Source organism: Phacochoerus africanus, chromosome 2 (assembly GCF_016906955.1).
Source record: "Phacochoerus africanus isolate WHEZ1 chromosome 2, ROS_Pafr_v1, whole genome shotgun sequence".
Lineage (NCBI taxonomy): Eukaryota > Metazoa > Chordata > Mammalia > Artiodactyla > Suidae > Phacochoerus > Phacochoerus africanus.
This window is the reverse complement of record NC_062545.1, coordinates 125,260,877-125,276,325: the sequence shown is the minus strand read 5'-3', so window position 1 is coordinate 125,276,325 and position 15,449 is coordinate 125,260,877. Positions and strand designations below refer to the sequence as shown.

The window sequence follows — 15,449 nt, the reverse complement described above, 5'->3', positions numbered from 1 at the left end:
TCTTGGGCCAGGGATCGAACCCACACCACAACAGTGGCCCAAGCCACTGCAGTGATTATGCTGGATCCTTAACCCACCATGCCACAAGAGATCTCCTCTGTTGTTCCTTTAGTTGGAAGTGATTCCTTGGCCTTTTCATTTTACTTAAATGTTTCTTCTAAATTCATAGAGTAAATTATCTATGGTGGTCTGGAAGGCATGTTTTTAGTATAAGCATCCTGGTATAATATGTGTGAGGCCAGTATTTTTGGTGCAGCGGCTATTTTTTCATATGGATGCCAGCCATGTCTTTTCTCAGAGTGTGCTCACTGTTACTCCCTTGATAGGAAATATGACTAGTGTTGTGGTATCCAAACCCTGCACTAGATGTTATGTGGTGTCTCCTCTTTGCTCTGTGGCTGTTATAGCCTTGTTAGGGGTGGTGTCTGCTCTCAAGTTGTTGGAGTAGAAGCCCTGAGGGTCAGGTTTCATAAGGCACCATTGCCCTTGGGTGCATGCTCTATTCTAAAGGAGGTGACCACTAGCAAGTGAGGCCTTTATGGTCACAGCAAACCTATGTGCCACCTACACAGGTGTCCACCGTTCTGCCAAGAAAAACAGCCCAAGATTGTATCCCTTTCTCTGTTGTGTTCATCCTAGATCTAGTGCTAGGCTGTGTTGTGGTATAGGCTGGTTCTGCGGGCTGCAGTACTGTGGATGCAGGAATGGAGGTGGTTACATGGCTCTCTGGGACCTGGGCTGCCTCTGTGGCAAACCTCTCCCAGAATTTGGCTCCCTGCTGTGGTGTGGAAGAGGTGGAGCCAGAGTGCTCCTGCTAGGGCTTGTCAACCCAAGCCAGAGATGTGTTTCTGTGGTACCACCTGGTGTGCACTGACAAAATCTGCTGTTGCCAGACCCCCTGCTGTATGTGTGCTGACAGTGAGCTCTGTGGTTCACCCAGATCACATCCCATGCTGCTGAGGCTATCTCTTTGCAGCTAGACCAAGTCCTCTCCCAAGGATTGTCTACTGATATTTAGCACCTAGACACTGCTTGTGCTGGCAGATCTGATGCATGTTTCAGACTGAGAAGTGGCAAGGTGGTTGTCATCAGCCCTGGTCTCTCTCCATCATGAGTGCTAGCAAGTCAGCATGTGTGCAAGCCTCACAAACAGAGTCCAGGCCCCTCCATCTGTCCCAGCAGGCCTCCAAGCAGGCAAAGAGGTTTCCCAGGGTGAGGGCTGTCTCGTCCACCTTCCCCCCTTCACAGATCATCCCAGGGGCTCCAATCCCACCCTAATGCTTTATTCTTCTTTTTTTTCCCCATCCTACCAGTTACATGGAGCTTCAAGATTTCTTGAAGCTTGAGTTGAATAAGAGATCCTCTGCCAGTTTCCAGTGGCTTTCCGTGAGAGCTGCTTCACATGTAGATGTATTTTTGATGTATTTGCCAGGGGGAAGTGAGCTCCACAGCCTCCTATTCTGCCATCTTGATCCTCCTCTCTCTTTCTACTTCTTGCAAGACTTTTTCTTCTACAAGTATCAGCCAGGATATGATCTTAACAGGGCCAAAGTAGAATCTCCAGGCAACAAGGGCATGACCTGGTGATCTCTACTATCTCTAGACTGAATGTAGGAAGAGGATGGTAGCATCCAGTAGTAGTTGACCTAACCTCTTTTATACTCTTCTCCACAACTCCAGACTCATTCAGGGGACCTACATGATAAGGGCAGACAGGCTCATACGCTAGGTATTTAATCAACAAGGCTAATGCTGGAAGTTCTATAAATGGTGTCAGAAACTGGTGATGAACAGCCAAGACCTCCCTGAGCTGATAATGAGCAAAGGCATTTTTATTAAAACCAGACAGCTATTCAGCAAGTTGTGTAGCCTAAACTCTAGTACTGGGGTCATTTTAGACAACTCTACTCATCTCTGCAAAACAGTGTCTTTTCTTGTAAAGAATCAAACCAGAGGAGAGAGATACATTTTTGATAAATGAACATAGACCCAATTTGGAGGAAAGTCAAGCATTGCAATGTGAAGCTACATCCAGGATGCAGTCACTTTTTTGTTTTTGCCAAAGAGAGTGGTAGCTGAACAGGTCACCAGAGCACCAAGCTTGCAATGCTGCTTGCTTGCTACGAAAAAAAACAAGTGAAAGCAACGCTAGAAAGGCAGCCCTAAAACATGAAATTAAGAGCTTTGGGTCCTTACCAAAGAACCGATAAGGACAGACTGCCTTCCCTCCCTGGGCTTTCAGGCCTTCATCAATAAAACAAAGGGCTTGGGCTAAATGGATTGGAGTCTCTCTAAACTTGCACTGTTGGGATTCTCTGATTCACATTGAGAGTTATTTTCCCATGACACCATGGAATCAAAAAATTTTTTCATTTTGAGAGAATCTGTGCAACTTCCTTAATTTTCAGAAGAATTTGATAATCCTGAAAAAATTTGCCATGTTTGCTTCTTGCATTCTGCCCTAAAGACATGTAATGCTGAATGGACCCACTTTTGCTTCTGAAGGCCAGAAGCTGCTCGAAATAGCCTCTAGCTCGTAATACCCTCTAGCTGGCTGGTAGTTTTCAGTTAGAAGCAAGATTTTGTTGGCCTTTAAGGTGAAGAGAACTCCACTGTGGGCTGATGGCCAGCAGTGAAGCAAAGAGCAAGAGGATATTGGTAATCTAGGAATTCTGAAGGAATTTCATTTCAAATATCCTCAAAGTACCCCTTATTTTCTTAATTTGATATTCTGCAGAAGCCATAGCTTCCATCTAGTTTCAACCTCTTTTTAAGGACAACTTAAAAAGAGTATTGCTTCAATGACAAGTTGTTAAAGTTTTCAGAAAGAAAGCAGTATTCTGACTGATAGGAGCTGATAGCAATTCATTTTGTTAACAGGGGAAAAGTACTTGCCAACACACTGGTTCCACTGGTAGTGCTGGAGATACCCCTGAGGGCAGCTGCACCTGTAGCCCCCGATGATGTTCTGGCAGCCGTGCTGGCAGCGGTGGTTTCCTTCACACTCGTCCACATCTGAAAAAAAAGGCAGAGTCATCTTTTGGTCACAATCAATGCTTGTCGTAGAGGCTTTCTCTGAAGCAACATTTATATGTATGCTAAAGTGAAAGGCAATTATAGTAAGAAATCTAACCCCTAAAAAATTATTCTACCACCCAAAACTTCAAGAGTATTTACCCTGGAGCTTTTGATAAGTCCAAGGAGGAAAACCTTCCTATAAAGGTAAAATCCACAAATAAAAATAATGAAGAAACTGATGCAAGATACAAGAGTACTCTATGGGATAGCTGTGTAAATTATTTGTATTTCCTTATTTGTGCCAGAATTAGAAACCAAAATGTCAATACAAAAACAGAGTCCTAAAAAATAACTTGGAAACTTTTAAGTATACATTAGCAGAAGAGTTACTCTTCATATATTTGATCCACATTGAGAGAATCCCTTTAACACTGTGGACCTAATGGCTAGAAAATTAATCAAAGTCAGGAATCTAGCTATTTTTCTTGAGGGTCATTCTCCATTATACTAAATTAATAACTTGAGCAGAAAAAATCTTGTTATACTTAGGAAAAGCAAGTGTTATGGACATGATCAAGCATGAAACAGAAGATGCATCTGTGGGACCTCTGCAAACTAAATGAAACATTTCCTATCCTCTGCTGGTTGTCTCCCTGTGCTCAGTTCTGATGTCTCATAGAGGACAATGATGCAGGCATGGATAGTCACTTAAGCCACCTCCACAAGGATGGACCAGCTGGATCAAGCTGAGGGCGAAACTCACCTTCACAGCTGGCGCCACTCTGATCAAGTGAGAATCCTCGCTGGCATTCACAAGTGAAGCTTCCAGGAGTATTTTGGCAAATGCCCTTAGCCCCACACAGGTTGATGTCAGAAGTGCATTCATTGTTATCTGTAAGAAGCAATGGGGGGGAGGAAAAGGTTCGACTTCCCTGAAGCTCTCTTTGTGTTGTTGAAAAGGAAGAGAGAAGGGTGATTTGCTCAGAAAAGGCCAAGTGAAGTCATTAACTTTTCCAATACATGCACATACATACCAGAACTCACCTATTTTTTTTTTAATATAATCTTATTCCAACAGCAGAAGCGTTTGGAAAACAATCTGTCGGAGGAACAGCTACACTCCATACAGGGATTTTCCCCTCCCACTTACCAATGCAGGCAGTATGGTGCTGGGTAAATCCAGGAGGACATTTGCAAGCGAAGCTGCCAATGGTATTGACACACAGAAACTGGCAGTTGTGCTGCTTAGTTGCACACTCATCAAGATCTGTAAGAAAATGCAAGATGGAGACTGGGATTAAGCTGAAGCCCAAGTACCTAGAAGCTGCCCTGGGAAGCAGCTCTGAGTTTTCATTTCTACATCTCAAATGACCTGGTCAGAGCAGAGCCACAGCAAATGGCTAGGAGGAACCCAGGAGATAAGGGTTTGAGAGATAAAATGAGGTTCCAAATGAGACCCAAAAATGCAGTTCTTTGGGGATCCAATTCCTTTTAGTTATAGGAATGCAGGAATTTCTCAACAAAGATATGTCAAATAAGTTATAAAATTTAAATAAATTGCAAAATGAAGTAAAAGATTAACTCTCAAAAATTTCCAGAACATTGAAAAGACGTATTCAAGTTGAAATATAAAAAGAAATGTTGAGTCTGGAAATGAATTTCTTTGCTTGGTTTTTGGCTTGCTGTTTTTAATCTTTTCAGATGAGATGGTCAACCAAATCAAACCAAACAAAAATGACTTCTTTGTTTAGAGATTCTCCTTTGGATAAAAGAGAATTAAGCAATCAGGAGGAAGGAAACAAACAAAAATATTCTGATAAGCTTAACAGCATTTTTAAAAAAAACTTTTCTACAGTATTTATCCAATATTATTTTCCCCTTCTCAATGAAACCCTCAGCTTTGAAAGGGCCTCTTTCCTCACTATGGGAACTTGTAAGCTCATTCTGAACTGCGTTGCTATTTAAAACCTTCAAGAGATATAAAAGTGTATTTCAGCTTTTTCATTGAATTTTAATGGGAAAAAACCCAACCCACAGTGAATTCAGGAATCTACCTACCTTCCTTCCTGCCTGACTGTCTGCCTACCTCCCTTTCCTGTGATCTTTTATCACTGAGCAGAACTGTGCTTGGAGCTGCAGATCAGTGCCAGTTCCTGGCTAGAGTAATATCTGGAGTGGACCTAACTGAAAGAATTGCCCATATTTCTCCCAGTGCTGACATCTCTTAAAATGGAGCCAATTTTATGCTCTTTCCACTACTGGGGAGGTGCTGTTTCTGCTTTTCTGGTTTCTGCATTATTGACAGCTATGTCTCCGGCCAGCAGGTGACCTGCCCTCTCTATGACCCACCATCACACATTTGCTGAAGATTACCTGCAAACAGGTGAGGCGGACAGCTTGGTGATTTCACATCCAGGAATATATATATTTTTTTTCTCTTACCACCTCTTATTTGGATCTACCCATCTCTTACGGGGCAAGTGCTGGTCCCACATTTCCTCTGGGGCCATCCTCCTAGCCTCTTTCCTCTGTTTCAATAGTACCTGTACCTGCACCACTCATTTTGCTATTGAGTCATATATACCAAGTATATAGAAGAACTTAGACCTTATGAGAAGAATAGGAGAAAAGGACTTATACTGTAAATAGATCTATACAAATCATATAGCTGCTTTTTCTATACCTTAAACCGTAAAGTGAGCATTATAAATGCTTTATATACATTGTGAAAGAACATAATTACTAACATACATTTTCTTCCCTCACAAGTTAGAAAAAATGCTGTAAATTTGTTTTGCTTGTTAGAAATAATATACACACAGATATTTTTTCTTCTAAATTTGGTTTTTCATTCCCATGATGAAGTTTATACTCTGAGTTGTAGCCTTACCCTGCCCAGAACTTACTGTGATCCACAGATGTAGAATAAGTTCTATGTTTAAGGAGAACAAAGCTATGAGCCACTCTTTGTTTAAGACAGCATTTTCGAGTAGCTCTCTCAATTTCCTCTCCCCAAATTACAGGATTATATAGGATTCATTGTTCATGTGTTATCCTGTATTACCTGCCTTTTGACTCTCCCCCTTTCAGCAGACAGGAATGAGGGAGGGCCCTGCTTCTCTTTGCTCTCCTCTTCCACTCCATCCTATCATTTAACTTCCTTTGTTTCCCTTTTTCTCCTTCCACGCTTCATGGCAAAATGTGCTAACTCCTATTCTGCCATCTGGTCTACCTTTCCTTCTCCAAATCCCTCATTTTTCAAATTATCGTTAACTCTGACTCATTTGTGCTATTCATTCAACATGCGAAATTCTTCTTGGTGGGGTAGATATTTACAAGAGTAAATTTATACCAATAAAATCTTGCAAAGGATAACATTTATGAGGAGTTTCTGCATAGAGTTTTGCTGTTTCTTAATTCTTTGTGATATTTATTTCTCAAGCTGCTGGAGGGCAGGAATCGCCCTATTTTGCAGGACAAAAACCTGGACAAAGTGTGTACTTAGGTACAAGGTTCTCTAGGGTCATGACATTGATTAATGTGAGCCAGGCAGGACCATGATGGAGATGTAAGCTATATTATTGTTGAATAGATTGATTACATCCTTTCTGCTTCCTATATTGTGTTAAGGTAATCAGTTAGGTACCTTGAGCCTTGGAGAGCTGGCCCTGCTGCCTCTGAGACCCTCATGGATGTTCTCCATGGATACCCTTGGGGCCGGCAGTGAGGATGGCTGCTGCCACTGGTCATCTGCAACCTCCCTGGCCTCAGCCTGCCTCCATCCAGCATAGGAGGTGTGTCAGAGGGAGACCCCAGGGCAGCCCTGACCCCAAAGCAGCACCTTGTGCCTATGGATCCCTCAAAGGCAAAGGGATATATATCCCCGTGCCCCTGCGGCAGATGAGTGGGAGAAGGCAAATGCTACTTTACCTTTACAGCTTCTTCCATCTTCCTGCAGGATGTAGCCTTTCGGGCATGAACACTGGTAACTCCCTTCTGTGTTCTTGCAGATAAAATTGCAGGGCTTGGGAGCCTGGTTGCACTCGTTAAGATCTATGATCAAAGAGATATAGTGTGACTGCCCATCTAAAAAGATAGGTAAATGCTCAATACCCACAGTACCTAACAAAGAATCTTAGTTTTGAGGAAAGAAAAGGTAAACTCTGTGTAATCTTTGATCATTGTTTTATGCTTCCTCATGAAATTACACAGGCTTTTTAGAGTTTTTGTTTGAGGTTTTTTTTGTTTTTGTTTTTGCTGTAATGTACAATTTCTATCCGGGAATGAACCAACAGAACACTTACCTACACAGGCAGTTCCAGTAATATCTGGAGTGTAGCCAGTTTTACAAATGCAATGATATGATCCTCTGTCATTGATACATTCCCCATTTCGGCAAACATCATGAATAACCTTGCACTCATCAATATCTATAATTTAATAAATAAAAATTAAAATTAGAAAGATATTATCAAATGGATGACATTAATATGCAGGGGTCATTTCACTGTAAATACTAAAACTGTGTTACTATATTATGGACCTAAGAAATTAAACCAAAGGGATGACAGCATAAATTTAATATGTAATAGTAACATATTAAAATGTAAATGAATAACTTCATTAGACTATAAGAGAAAGCTTAAAAAAATCACTCTTCTAACTTTTTGTTTTCCTCTTTTGGGTCCAAAGAACAACCATCTCATCTAGACTTAACTCCTGCTCCATCTCATGCCATCAGTCTTACCTCCTTGCAGACATCTCATAAGTGAATCATAGCAGTAGATCCTTTTGATAAGGAAATAGTGTTTTCTTCTAATAGAGAATGCCCAAATTAAGAAGGAAAGTTTTTTTCTATTCTTTTTGTTGTGTTTAAAGTTAATACTGAATAATAACAAGTAGCATAATATCAGAGAAATGGGGCCAAATTTCCCTCTTTTGGTGAGGGAGGCACTAGTGGATCACTGGGAGGGGTTTTTGCAGCCTGCTAAGGAAGAGAGACCCTTAGTCACAACTCCACCGTAGGGAGAAAGATTTAGTCAATATGCCCTGTGGGGCATTAAAGACACTGTCCCCCACATCTTGACCCATCTGTTGCTTACTGTTTGGTAAGGTGCCAATACCAAATTAATTCTTAGCTTTTGATTGCCAGATAACCATTTTATACCAATAGTTCTTATTTTTCCTGATTTTTCTCAAGTTTACTCTAAAATGCAATAAAGCATAACCCTCATTGGTCTTAAGAAACGAGTCTTTGCACTATCTCGCTTTCACATCCTCTAGAGAATTATAATTGGTTTTGGTCAGTCCATTTAATCTTTCCAGTTCTTTTATCACATCCAGTTCTGTTATCCCACCTTTGGCCACATCTTTCTAACATGAATACAAATTATATTTAATCTTTTTTGTCTCACTTCTGATTGCCTCCCAAGGCGCTCAAAAAGTCTCTCTCCTTTCTCTTTGATGACACTAAAAACAATTGCAGTTACTATTGATAAACATAGGCCTGGAAGTCTTTTTCAGAGCTGCCTTTGACTCTTGACAGCTTCCTCATTCCTCTCAAATTAAAGCAGCTTACACTCTTCCAGATACACTTGTGTCTTAACACAAGGACAGTTTTTCCTCCATACCGAGGGCATTTGTTCCAGGACCCCTTGTGAATAGCAAAACCCATGGACACTCAAGTCCCTTATATAGAATGATGTAACCTGCATGCTATAGCTGCAGGTTCAATTAACCTCAGAATGATATCAATCCAGGATTGGTTGAATCTATGGATATGGAACCTGTGCGTGTTGAGGGCTGTGTATCAGCCTTCTTTATGTGTCTTTCATGCAAAATTGTTCAGACAATGTCATGTTAAAATATATAATGATAGACTAGCTAAGGAATTTAGTGACCATTTATTCCAAAGTTTATCTAAAATATTATATTCTGAGTAACCTGTTAACTGATTTATAACAAATTTCAACTTAAAAAGTTGAGGACTCCTTGGAATGCCATCGTAAGAACCCAAGTACACACAATCATACCAGGGACACTTCGGCAACATGGCCTTGAATATCTAAAATGCCATGATGAAGAATTTTTCTCAAACTAATCTGGGTTTAGGTAACTCAGCCTATGGCCATATTATAGATTCTGTATTCTCGTCTGTTCTTCATAAAGCAAATTCTGGGCCATAAATGAAGTATCTGATTCATTGGTTAAAAATCAGAACAAAATGAAGTACCTGCTCCATTGGTCATAAACCCTCGGCCGTGGGGGCAGAGTTTTTTGAAGGCCACGGTGCCCTGAAAAGGGCATATCTCACAATGGGGACCCCAGCCTCTCCCTCCATCACAGCAGCATTCAGACTTGGTGACGGGGTTCCTGTTGCTGGAGCCGATCTGACACATGTTTTGGAGCACCTCCGTGAAGCAGTACCCTTCTCGGTTGTCTGGAAGGGACATGATATTGCCAACAGGATTTTAGGGAATTTTAGGAGCATAACAGTGTATTCAGAATGTGGTCAGATTAAAAAACCCAAAAAGGATGTAACACTTTACCCTGAGTGAGAAGGAGCAAGAAGGGAAATCTGGAAACATCAGTAAGAGAGAAAGGATGGCTTCTGGGGAAAACAAGACAAGAAATTCAGTAAGTGGGCAGAAAGTCACTGGCCTTAACAACATTATAACTCTTAATCTGCTCCCAGAAATAAAGGAGAATAGTCATGCTATAGAGAGGGGCAGAGAAACATATGGAAACTGATCCTAAGCCTCAAGGGCTTAAAAAGGCATCTGAGAAAGAAATTCCAAACAAGTGATGCAGTGATACAATTAGCAAAGGAGGAATATAGCTTCAGGGTGGTGCTAAGTCCAAAGGACATAAGTCATTGAGTCATCCTCAAAATATGAACATTTTTAACCTTTCCTCAAATTTCAACAGTTTCTATTATTTTAAATAAGATATCTGATTTCAGTGTTCCCAGTGTGGAGGTTGGGGTTACAAAAGCATCCTGTGGTCTGAACTCACCAAGGCACTCGTCTTGGGTAGGGCTGGCCGTGAAGCCATCATTGCACTCGCAGGTATAGCTCCCCCTGGTGTTGAGGCAGCGCCCATTCTCACAGATCCCAGGCTTGGTCTGACATTCATTCTCATCTGCATGGTTTAAAAACAAGAGGAGTCATTGTTTTGCTTTGTACAAAGACAGTGTTTTTTTTTTTTTTTAAATAAGTTTTTTGAATAGGTAACCTATACATGGCTCTAAATCAAAAGGTATAAAAGAATATTCAGCAAGAATGCCCCTCTCTTCCCTTTTTCCCCAGCCACCAAACTCCCTGCCTAGGAAGCAACCAGTGTTTCTGCCAGTTTGTAAAATATCCCTGTAGAAAATGAACTATGCTGTACAAATACAAACATATGTGTATTTATCTCCACCCTTTTAAAAACATAATGGATAGCATTTTTATATACTTATACATAGATGATAGCATTTTAGGTACACTAATATTTTTCACTTAAAATTTAAAACTTTCCATATCTTTAAAGGATTCTCATATGATTACTTTAAATGAAAAAAAACCCTCAAGATCAATGTGTTGAAGAAATATTACAGAACTTCACTAGAATAATGTCTGTGATAGTTTTGACCTGAGAGGGTTTGTCTACACTAATCTTCTGACTTAATGCAGAATTATGCTTATTATAATACTTTAACAGTATTAAGTAATCATGATTCAGTCTCCTAGGCTTAAAAGAAGCATTAAAATAGCTGGAGAATCTTATGATTATTTGGAAAGATCATAAATAATTTGCCTAGAGGCTTCCCATCAAGAATAATTCCAAGCCCCTGAGGCAAAGAAATCTTTGTGAGAGGCACAGAATTGGAACATGACATCCAAAGCAATGTTAAAATAGCTTCAGGAGTTCCCATCGTGGCTCAGAAATGAATCTGACTGGCATCCATGAGGACGTAGTTTCAATCCCTGGCCTTGCTCACTGGGTTAAGGATCCGGCGTTGCCATGAGCTGTGATGTAGGTCACAGATATGGCTTGGATCTGGCATAGCTGTGACTGCGGTGCAGGCCAGTGGCTACAGCACCAATTTGACCCCTAGTCTGGGATCCTCCATATGCCTCAGGTATGGCCCTAAAAAGCCAAAAATAACCAGATTCGCGTTCCCAATGTGCCAGCTGCCCCCATACCAGTCAAATCAGAGTATGTGGGGTGGGACCTGAGCTCGCCACGTGATTCCAATGTGTAGCCGAAGGTAAGAACCTCTGATCTAAGAAGATATGGTGTATGATCATAAATCTACATACTTTTCCCATACTTTTTCTTTTTTTTGGGTAGAGCTGGTAGCATGTGGAAGTTCCTGGGGCAGGGATGGAACCAGCACCACAGCAGGGACCTGAGCTGTCTCAGTAACAATGCCACATCCTTAACCCACTGCACTACAAAGGAACCTCTCTTTTCTGTGCTTTTAAAGTCTGCTCTTTAACTTCCATTTAATTCCTTATCTTAGAGAGTAAGGGGACAATGAAGTTCTTAAGCTTCTTAATTGACAACATAAACTATGCTTTCCTGATGTCACTGATTATTCAAAAGGAAAAGGATGCATGTGGGTATCTTCTAATACTTTTTCTTATGTTTACTGACTAAAGATCAGAGGTCAGAAAACTTTCTGTAACTAACAGCAATATTATGGTATTGCTATATGATTTATAGCCAGTATTTTAGGCTTTGCAGGCCACACGATCTCTGTTAAAACTACTCTGCTATTGTGGCATGAAGGCAGCCATGGAAAATAGTGAATGTTTATAGCTATGTTCCAATATAAGTCTATTTACAAAAAGAGGTGATAGGCTGGCAGGCTGAATCTGGTCCAAGGGCTGTGGTTTGCCAGTCCCTGGTCTACTAATGGTTTCGATGCTGGACCCACATTAGAATCACCCAGGGAGCTTTTAAAAATACCAGTGCCTGGGCCTCCCTCTGGACAAGATCAGATTCTCTGGATGCAGATGTTCCCAGTCCACAGGGAACTCGCATCTGTACTCAATGGGGCAGTAGAAGCAAAGTTAAGTCAATAGAGAGCCATTACAATGTGGTGGAGAGAAAGGATCGCCAAATAACAAAGGAGCATAAGCAGTAAATGAAGGGACTAGAGGAAATGCCTTGCCTCCCAATCCTGGTAGCAAAATGAGCTTAGAAAGCAGGCAAAGGCCATTTCAGAGGGGAGAAAGAAGTTTCTGGTGCAATTCATAGATAACCAAGAGGTAAGGGGGCCTCCACAGAAAGTCATGATATTTGGTACCAGAGGCAGAATGGCCCTGGCCATGAAGGACACGGTGCCCACGGGGACTCAGAGAACCACATCCCTTCTGTCCTTTGTCACTTCCAACTCAAAGCTCCTTGGGCAGGGATTCCCTTACCTACACAGCCTTCTCCATCAGGTCTCCGCTGATACCCAGGTCCACAGATGCAGATGTACATGCCAATGAGATTCTTGCATTCCATTTGCTTTTCAGCACAGTCATGTTTCCCCTCTTCACACTCGTCCTCATCTGGGAAGAATGCACAATCACAAATTCATAAAAGGAGCTGCATTAATTTCCTGCCTTTTAAACACAAAATGGTATTAGGTAACCAATTTTCACTGACACTATTTCAGCGTCAACCTACTTCCTTTTGCATTGTTGGGTACTGGCCTCTCCTCTTAAAAATGGGAAGGAGTCTTCTACCAGCCTTGGAAGTGAACGGAGAAATTGCTAACTGATAACCTCTTCAAAAGCAGGGAATGTGATTTCTAGTTCTTCTTGATAAACTAAAAAGATCTTAAAGCTTTCATAAAATGATGATAATTACAACAAAACAACAGCATTATTACAATGGATTATAATTACAAACCAAAGCTTCCATTATACAATACTTATAATAAAAATATTAGACTATATCAATATCATAACATTAATATGATTTAATGTTAGAATCATTGTATAATGAAAGTTTTGGCTTTTATATTTTGAGGAAAAGGTAAGCATGAACAAATAATCTTCTTCTCTACTGGTTCTTCCCCTTTATTTCCTTTTTTCTGGTGTGAGGGAAGTCTCCCTCATTCTTTACTTTCTGTCTTATTGCAATTTCCTCTTATTTATCTTTCCGCTTTATATGGTCTGAGCTGAGAACATTGGACCTAATGCTTCATGTGATGTGGAGCTCTCCCTTGGGAAATCTTCCTACCTTCAGGAAAAAAATTTTCTTAAGTCTTCTGAAGAAAATAGGTATCTGCTCATTTAAGACCTTGTGAAGAGCAAGTTACACCTCTTCAAGGATCCCCGTGATTTATCCAACTTTGTATAACAGAGCCTAGTCCATTGCTTTGGCAATTGAAGGTGTTCAGTAAGAATTTTTAATGGAATTTGTTTAATTAGAGTCCATGTGCTACCCCATTCTTAGAAGATAATATTCCTTTGTGATGGGGATTATCTTTTAGAATTCCCATTCCTTCCTTTGTGTTCTCAGTTCTCACAGTGTAATATGACTATTTATCTGTCTCAACCTCTTCATATTGAGCTTTTTGAATGTGGGGCAATGTCATCTTTATATCTTACAGAATGGCAGGCATGTCATAGGCATGCAATTCATAGTGAACTGAAAAGGATTTGTAGTGCAGTCCTCAACTTAGGTTGATGTTGCTTCAAGCTACAGTGCAGGAGGAGAGGTAGCAATGACAACCCCCATGTTGTCCACGGACTGCAGCAATGTTCCTCCATTCTCAGCCTTTCCCTACTAATGGAAGCAGAGGAGAGATATTTCCTATCACAGAGTTAGGGCTCCCTGACTTAGATGGATCTTGAACGTGAATGTCTCACCTTTGCACATCCTTCTGTCTTCTCTCAGAACATATCCAGTGGGACATTTGCATTCATATGACCCATAAGTGTTTACACACCGGAAAGCACAGAGAAGGGGATTCTGGGCACATTCATTTATATCTGTAGCAGAAGGCAGTAAGAAAATAATGACTCATGGGCGTCAACCAAAAAAAGTAATACACTTTTACCAAAAGTTGTAATGCTGCATTTTCATAAACATGGATGGACCAAATAGTCTCTCACTTTTAAGGAATTATAGAATGAGTTGGTCATTTTATAATTTGTACAAGTAGAAGTTCCTGTTGTGCTTCAGCATGTTATGAACCTGACTACTATCCATGAGGACATGGGTTTGATCCCTGGCCTTGCTCAGTGGGTTAAAGATCCAGTGTTGCCAGGAGCTGTGATGTATGTCGCAGATGTGGCTCAGATCCCGCATTGCCATGGCTGTGGCATAGGCCAGCGGCTGCAGCTCTGATTCAGCTTCTAGCCTGGGAACCTCCATAAGCTGTGGATGCGGCCTTAAAAAGACAAAAAATTGGTACAAGTAGAGTGATCATGTATCTTGGTTCTCCCAGCACAATCTCAGTTTATGCCTATTATCATGGTGTAATTACTGTTATTTAGGCAGATGAGAAATTACAGGTCACCCTCCAGAAAGGAAGCTTTTCTGAAATGCTGGCTTTGAAACCTCAAGTTGACCAGTTGTCACTTCCTCAAGTCACATGGAGTGGGGAGTAGTTTTACCCCATTGAGCCAAAACAACTGCTAGGTCAACTGCCGTCAGAACAGAAGCAGTCCCATCCAGTATCATTAAGCACCTCCCCTTTCCCACATAAAAGAGGCTCCTGTGAAGTAACAGTGATTCTTATATCTAAGAAAATGGTATTCTGAATAATTTTACACTTAGATAGTGAGTTCACACTGATGCCCAAGTTATAGCCTTAAACAGATAGGAATGATAGTAATAGACTAATAGTTCAAAGTGATATCTATAGATTTCGTAGTTTGGAACTATCAGAATATGTTTTGTTAAAACAGACTGTATTGATCATCATGTTTCTCCCTAAGGCCAGTGATCCTGAAAGAACATCTGTGAGACCCCAGATCATGTTTTAGTCACAGCCTTTAAAGATTCACCAACAACTTGGACTATGGGCATTAATGGGTCATGTCCCTACTGAAAAGCTCACTTTGCCTTCACCTCCCCTTCACGCTCTCCTTAGACCAGCGGTTCTTAACTTGAGAGTGTGTCTAAACTACCTGGAAAGCTGCTGGGTCCCACACTTTAGAGTTTCTGACTCAGGAGGATCTGGGATGAGGCCTGAAAACCTGAGTTTCTGACAAGTTCCCAGGTGATGCTGATGTGGCTGATCCAGGGGCCACCCTCTGAGAACCACTGTTCTAGACATTCCATCCCCTGTTCTTCATTCCATACATCCTTCCAGGTGTACTGAGAGGTGCGAATAGAGAATGGACAACCTCTTTTGCTGTGGTTGCCCCCAAATCACTAAAGGATATTGGTGGTTATCTCTGTGTAAATGCTTCTAAGAGTAGAAAAGAAAAAGAAGAAAA

General features: G+C 41.0%; 1 protein-coding gene across 1 annotated transcript in view; it reads right to left on the bottom strand.

Moving 5' to 3' along the window:
- Positions 1 to 15,449, bottom strand: part of FBN1 (fibrillin 1) — a 258,301-nt gene that overhangs the window by 13,766 nt on the left and 229,086 nt on the right. Inside the window, exons 55-63 of the mRNA XM_047766424.1 lie at positions 13,872 to 13,994; positions 12,432 to 12,563; positions 10,033 to 10,158; positions 9,251 to 9,457; positions 7,323 to 7,448; positions 6,949 to 7,071; positions 4,169 to 4,285; positions 3,782 to 3,910; positions 2,896 to 3,015 (exon numbers count right to left, since the gene is read on the bottom strand). Of these exons, the coding sequence (XP_047622380.1) occupies positions 2,896 to 3,015; positions 3,782 to 3,910; positions 4,169 to 4,285; positions 6,949 to 7,071; positions 7,323 to 7,448; positions 9,251 to 9,457; positions 10,033 to 10,158; positions 12,432 to 12,563; positions 13,872 to 13,994 (1,203 nt within the window). The remainder of the gene's footprint in view (positions 1 to 2,895; positions 3,016 to 3,781; positions 3,911 to 4,168; positions 4,286 to 6,948; positions 7,072 to 7,322; positions 7,449 to 9,250; positions 9,458 to 10,032; positions 10,159 to 12,431; positions 12,564 to 13,871; positions 13,995 to 15,449) is intronic.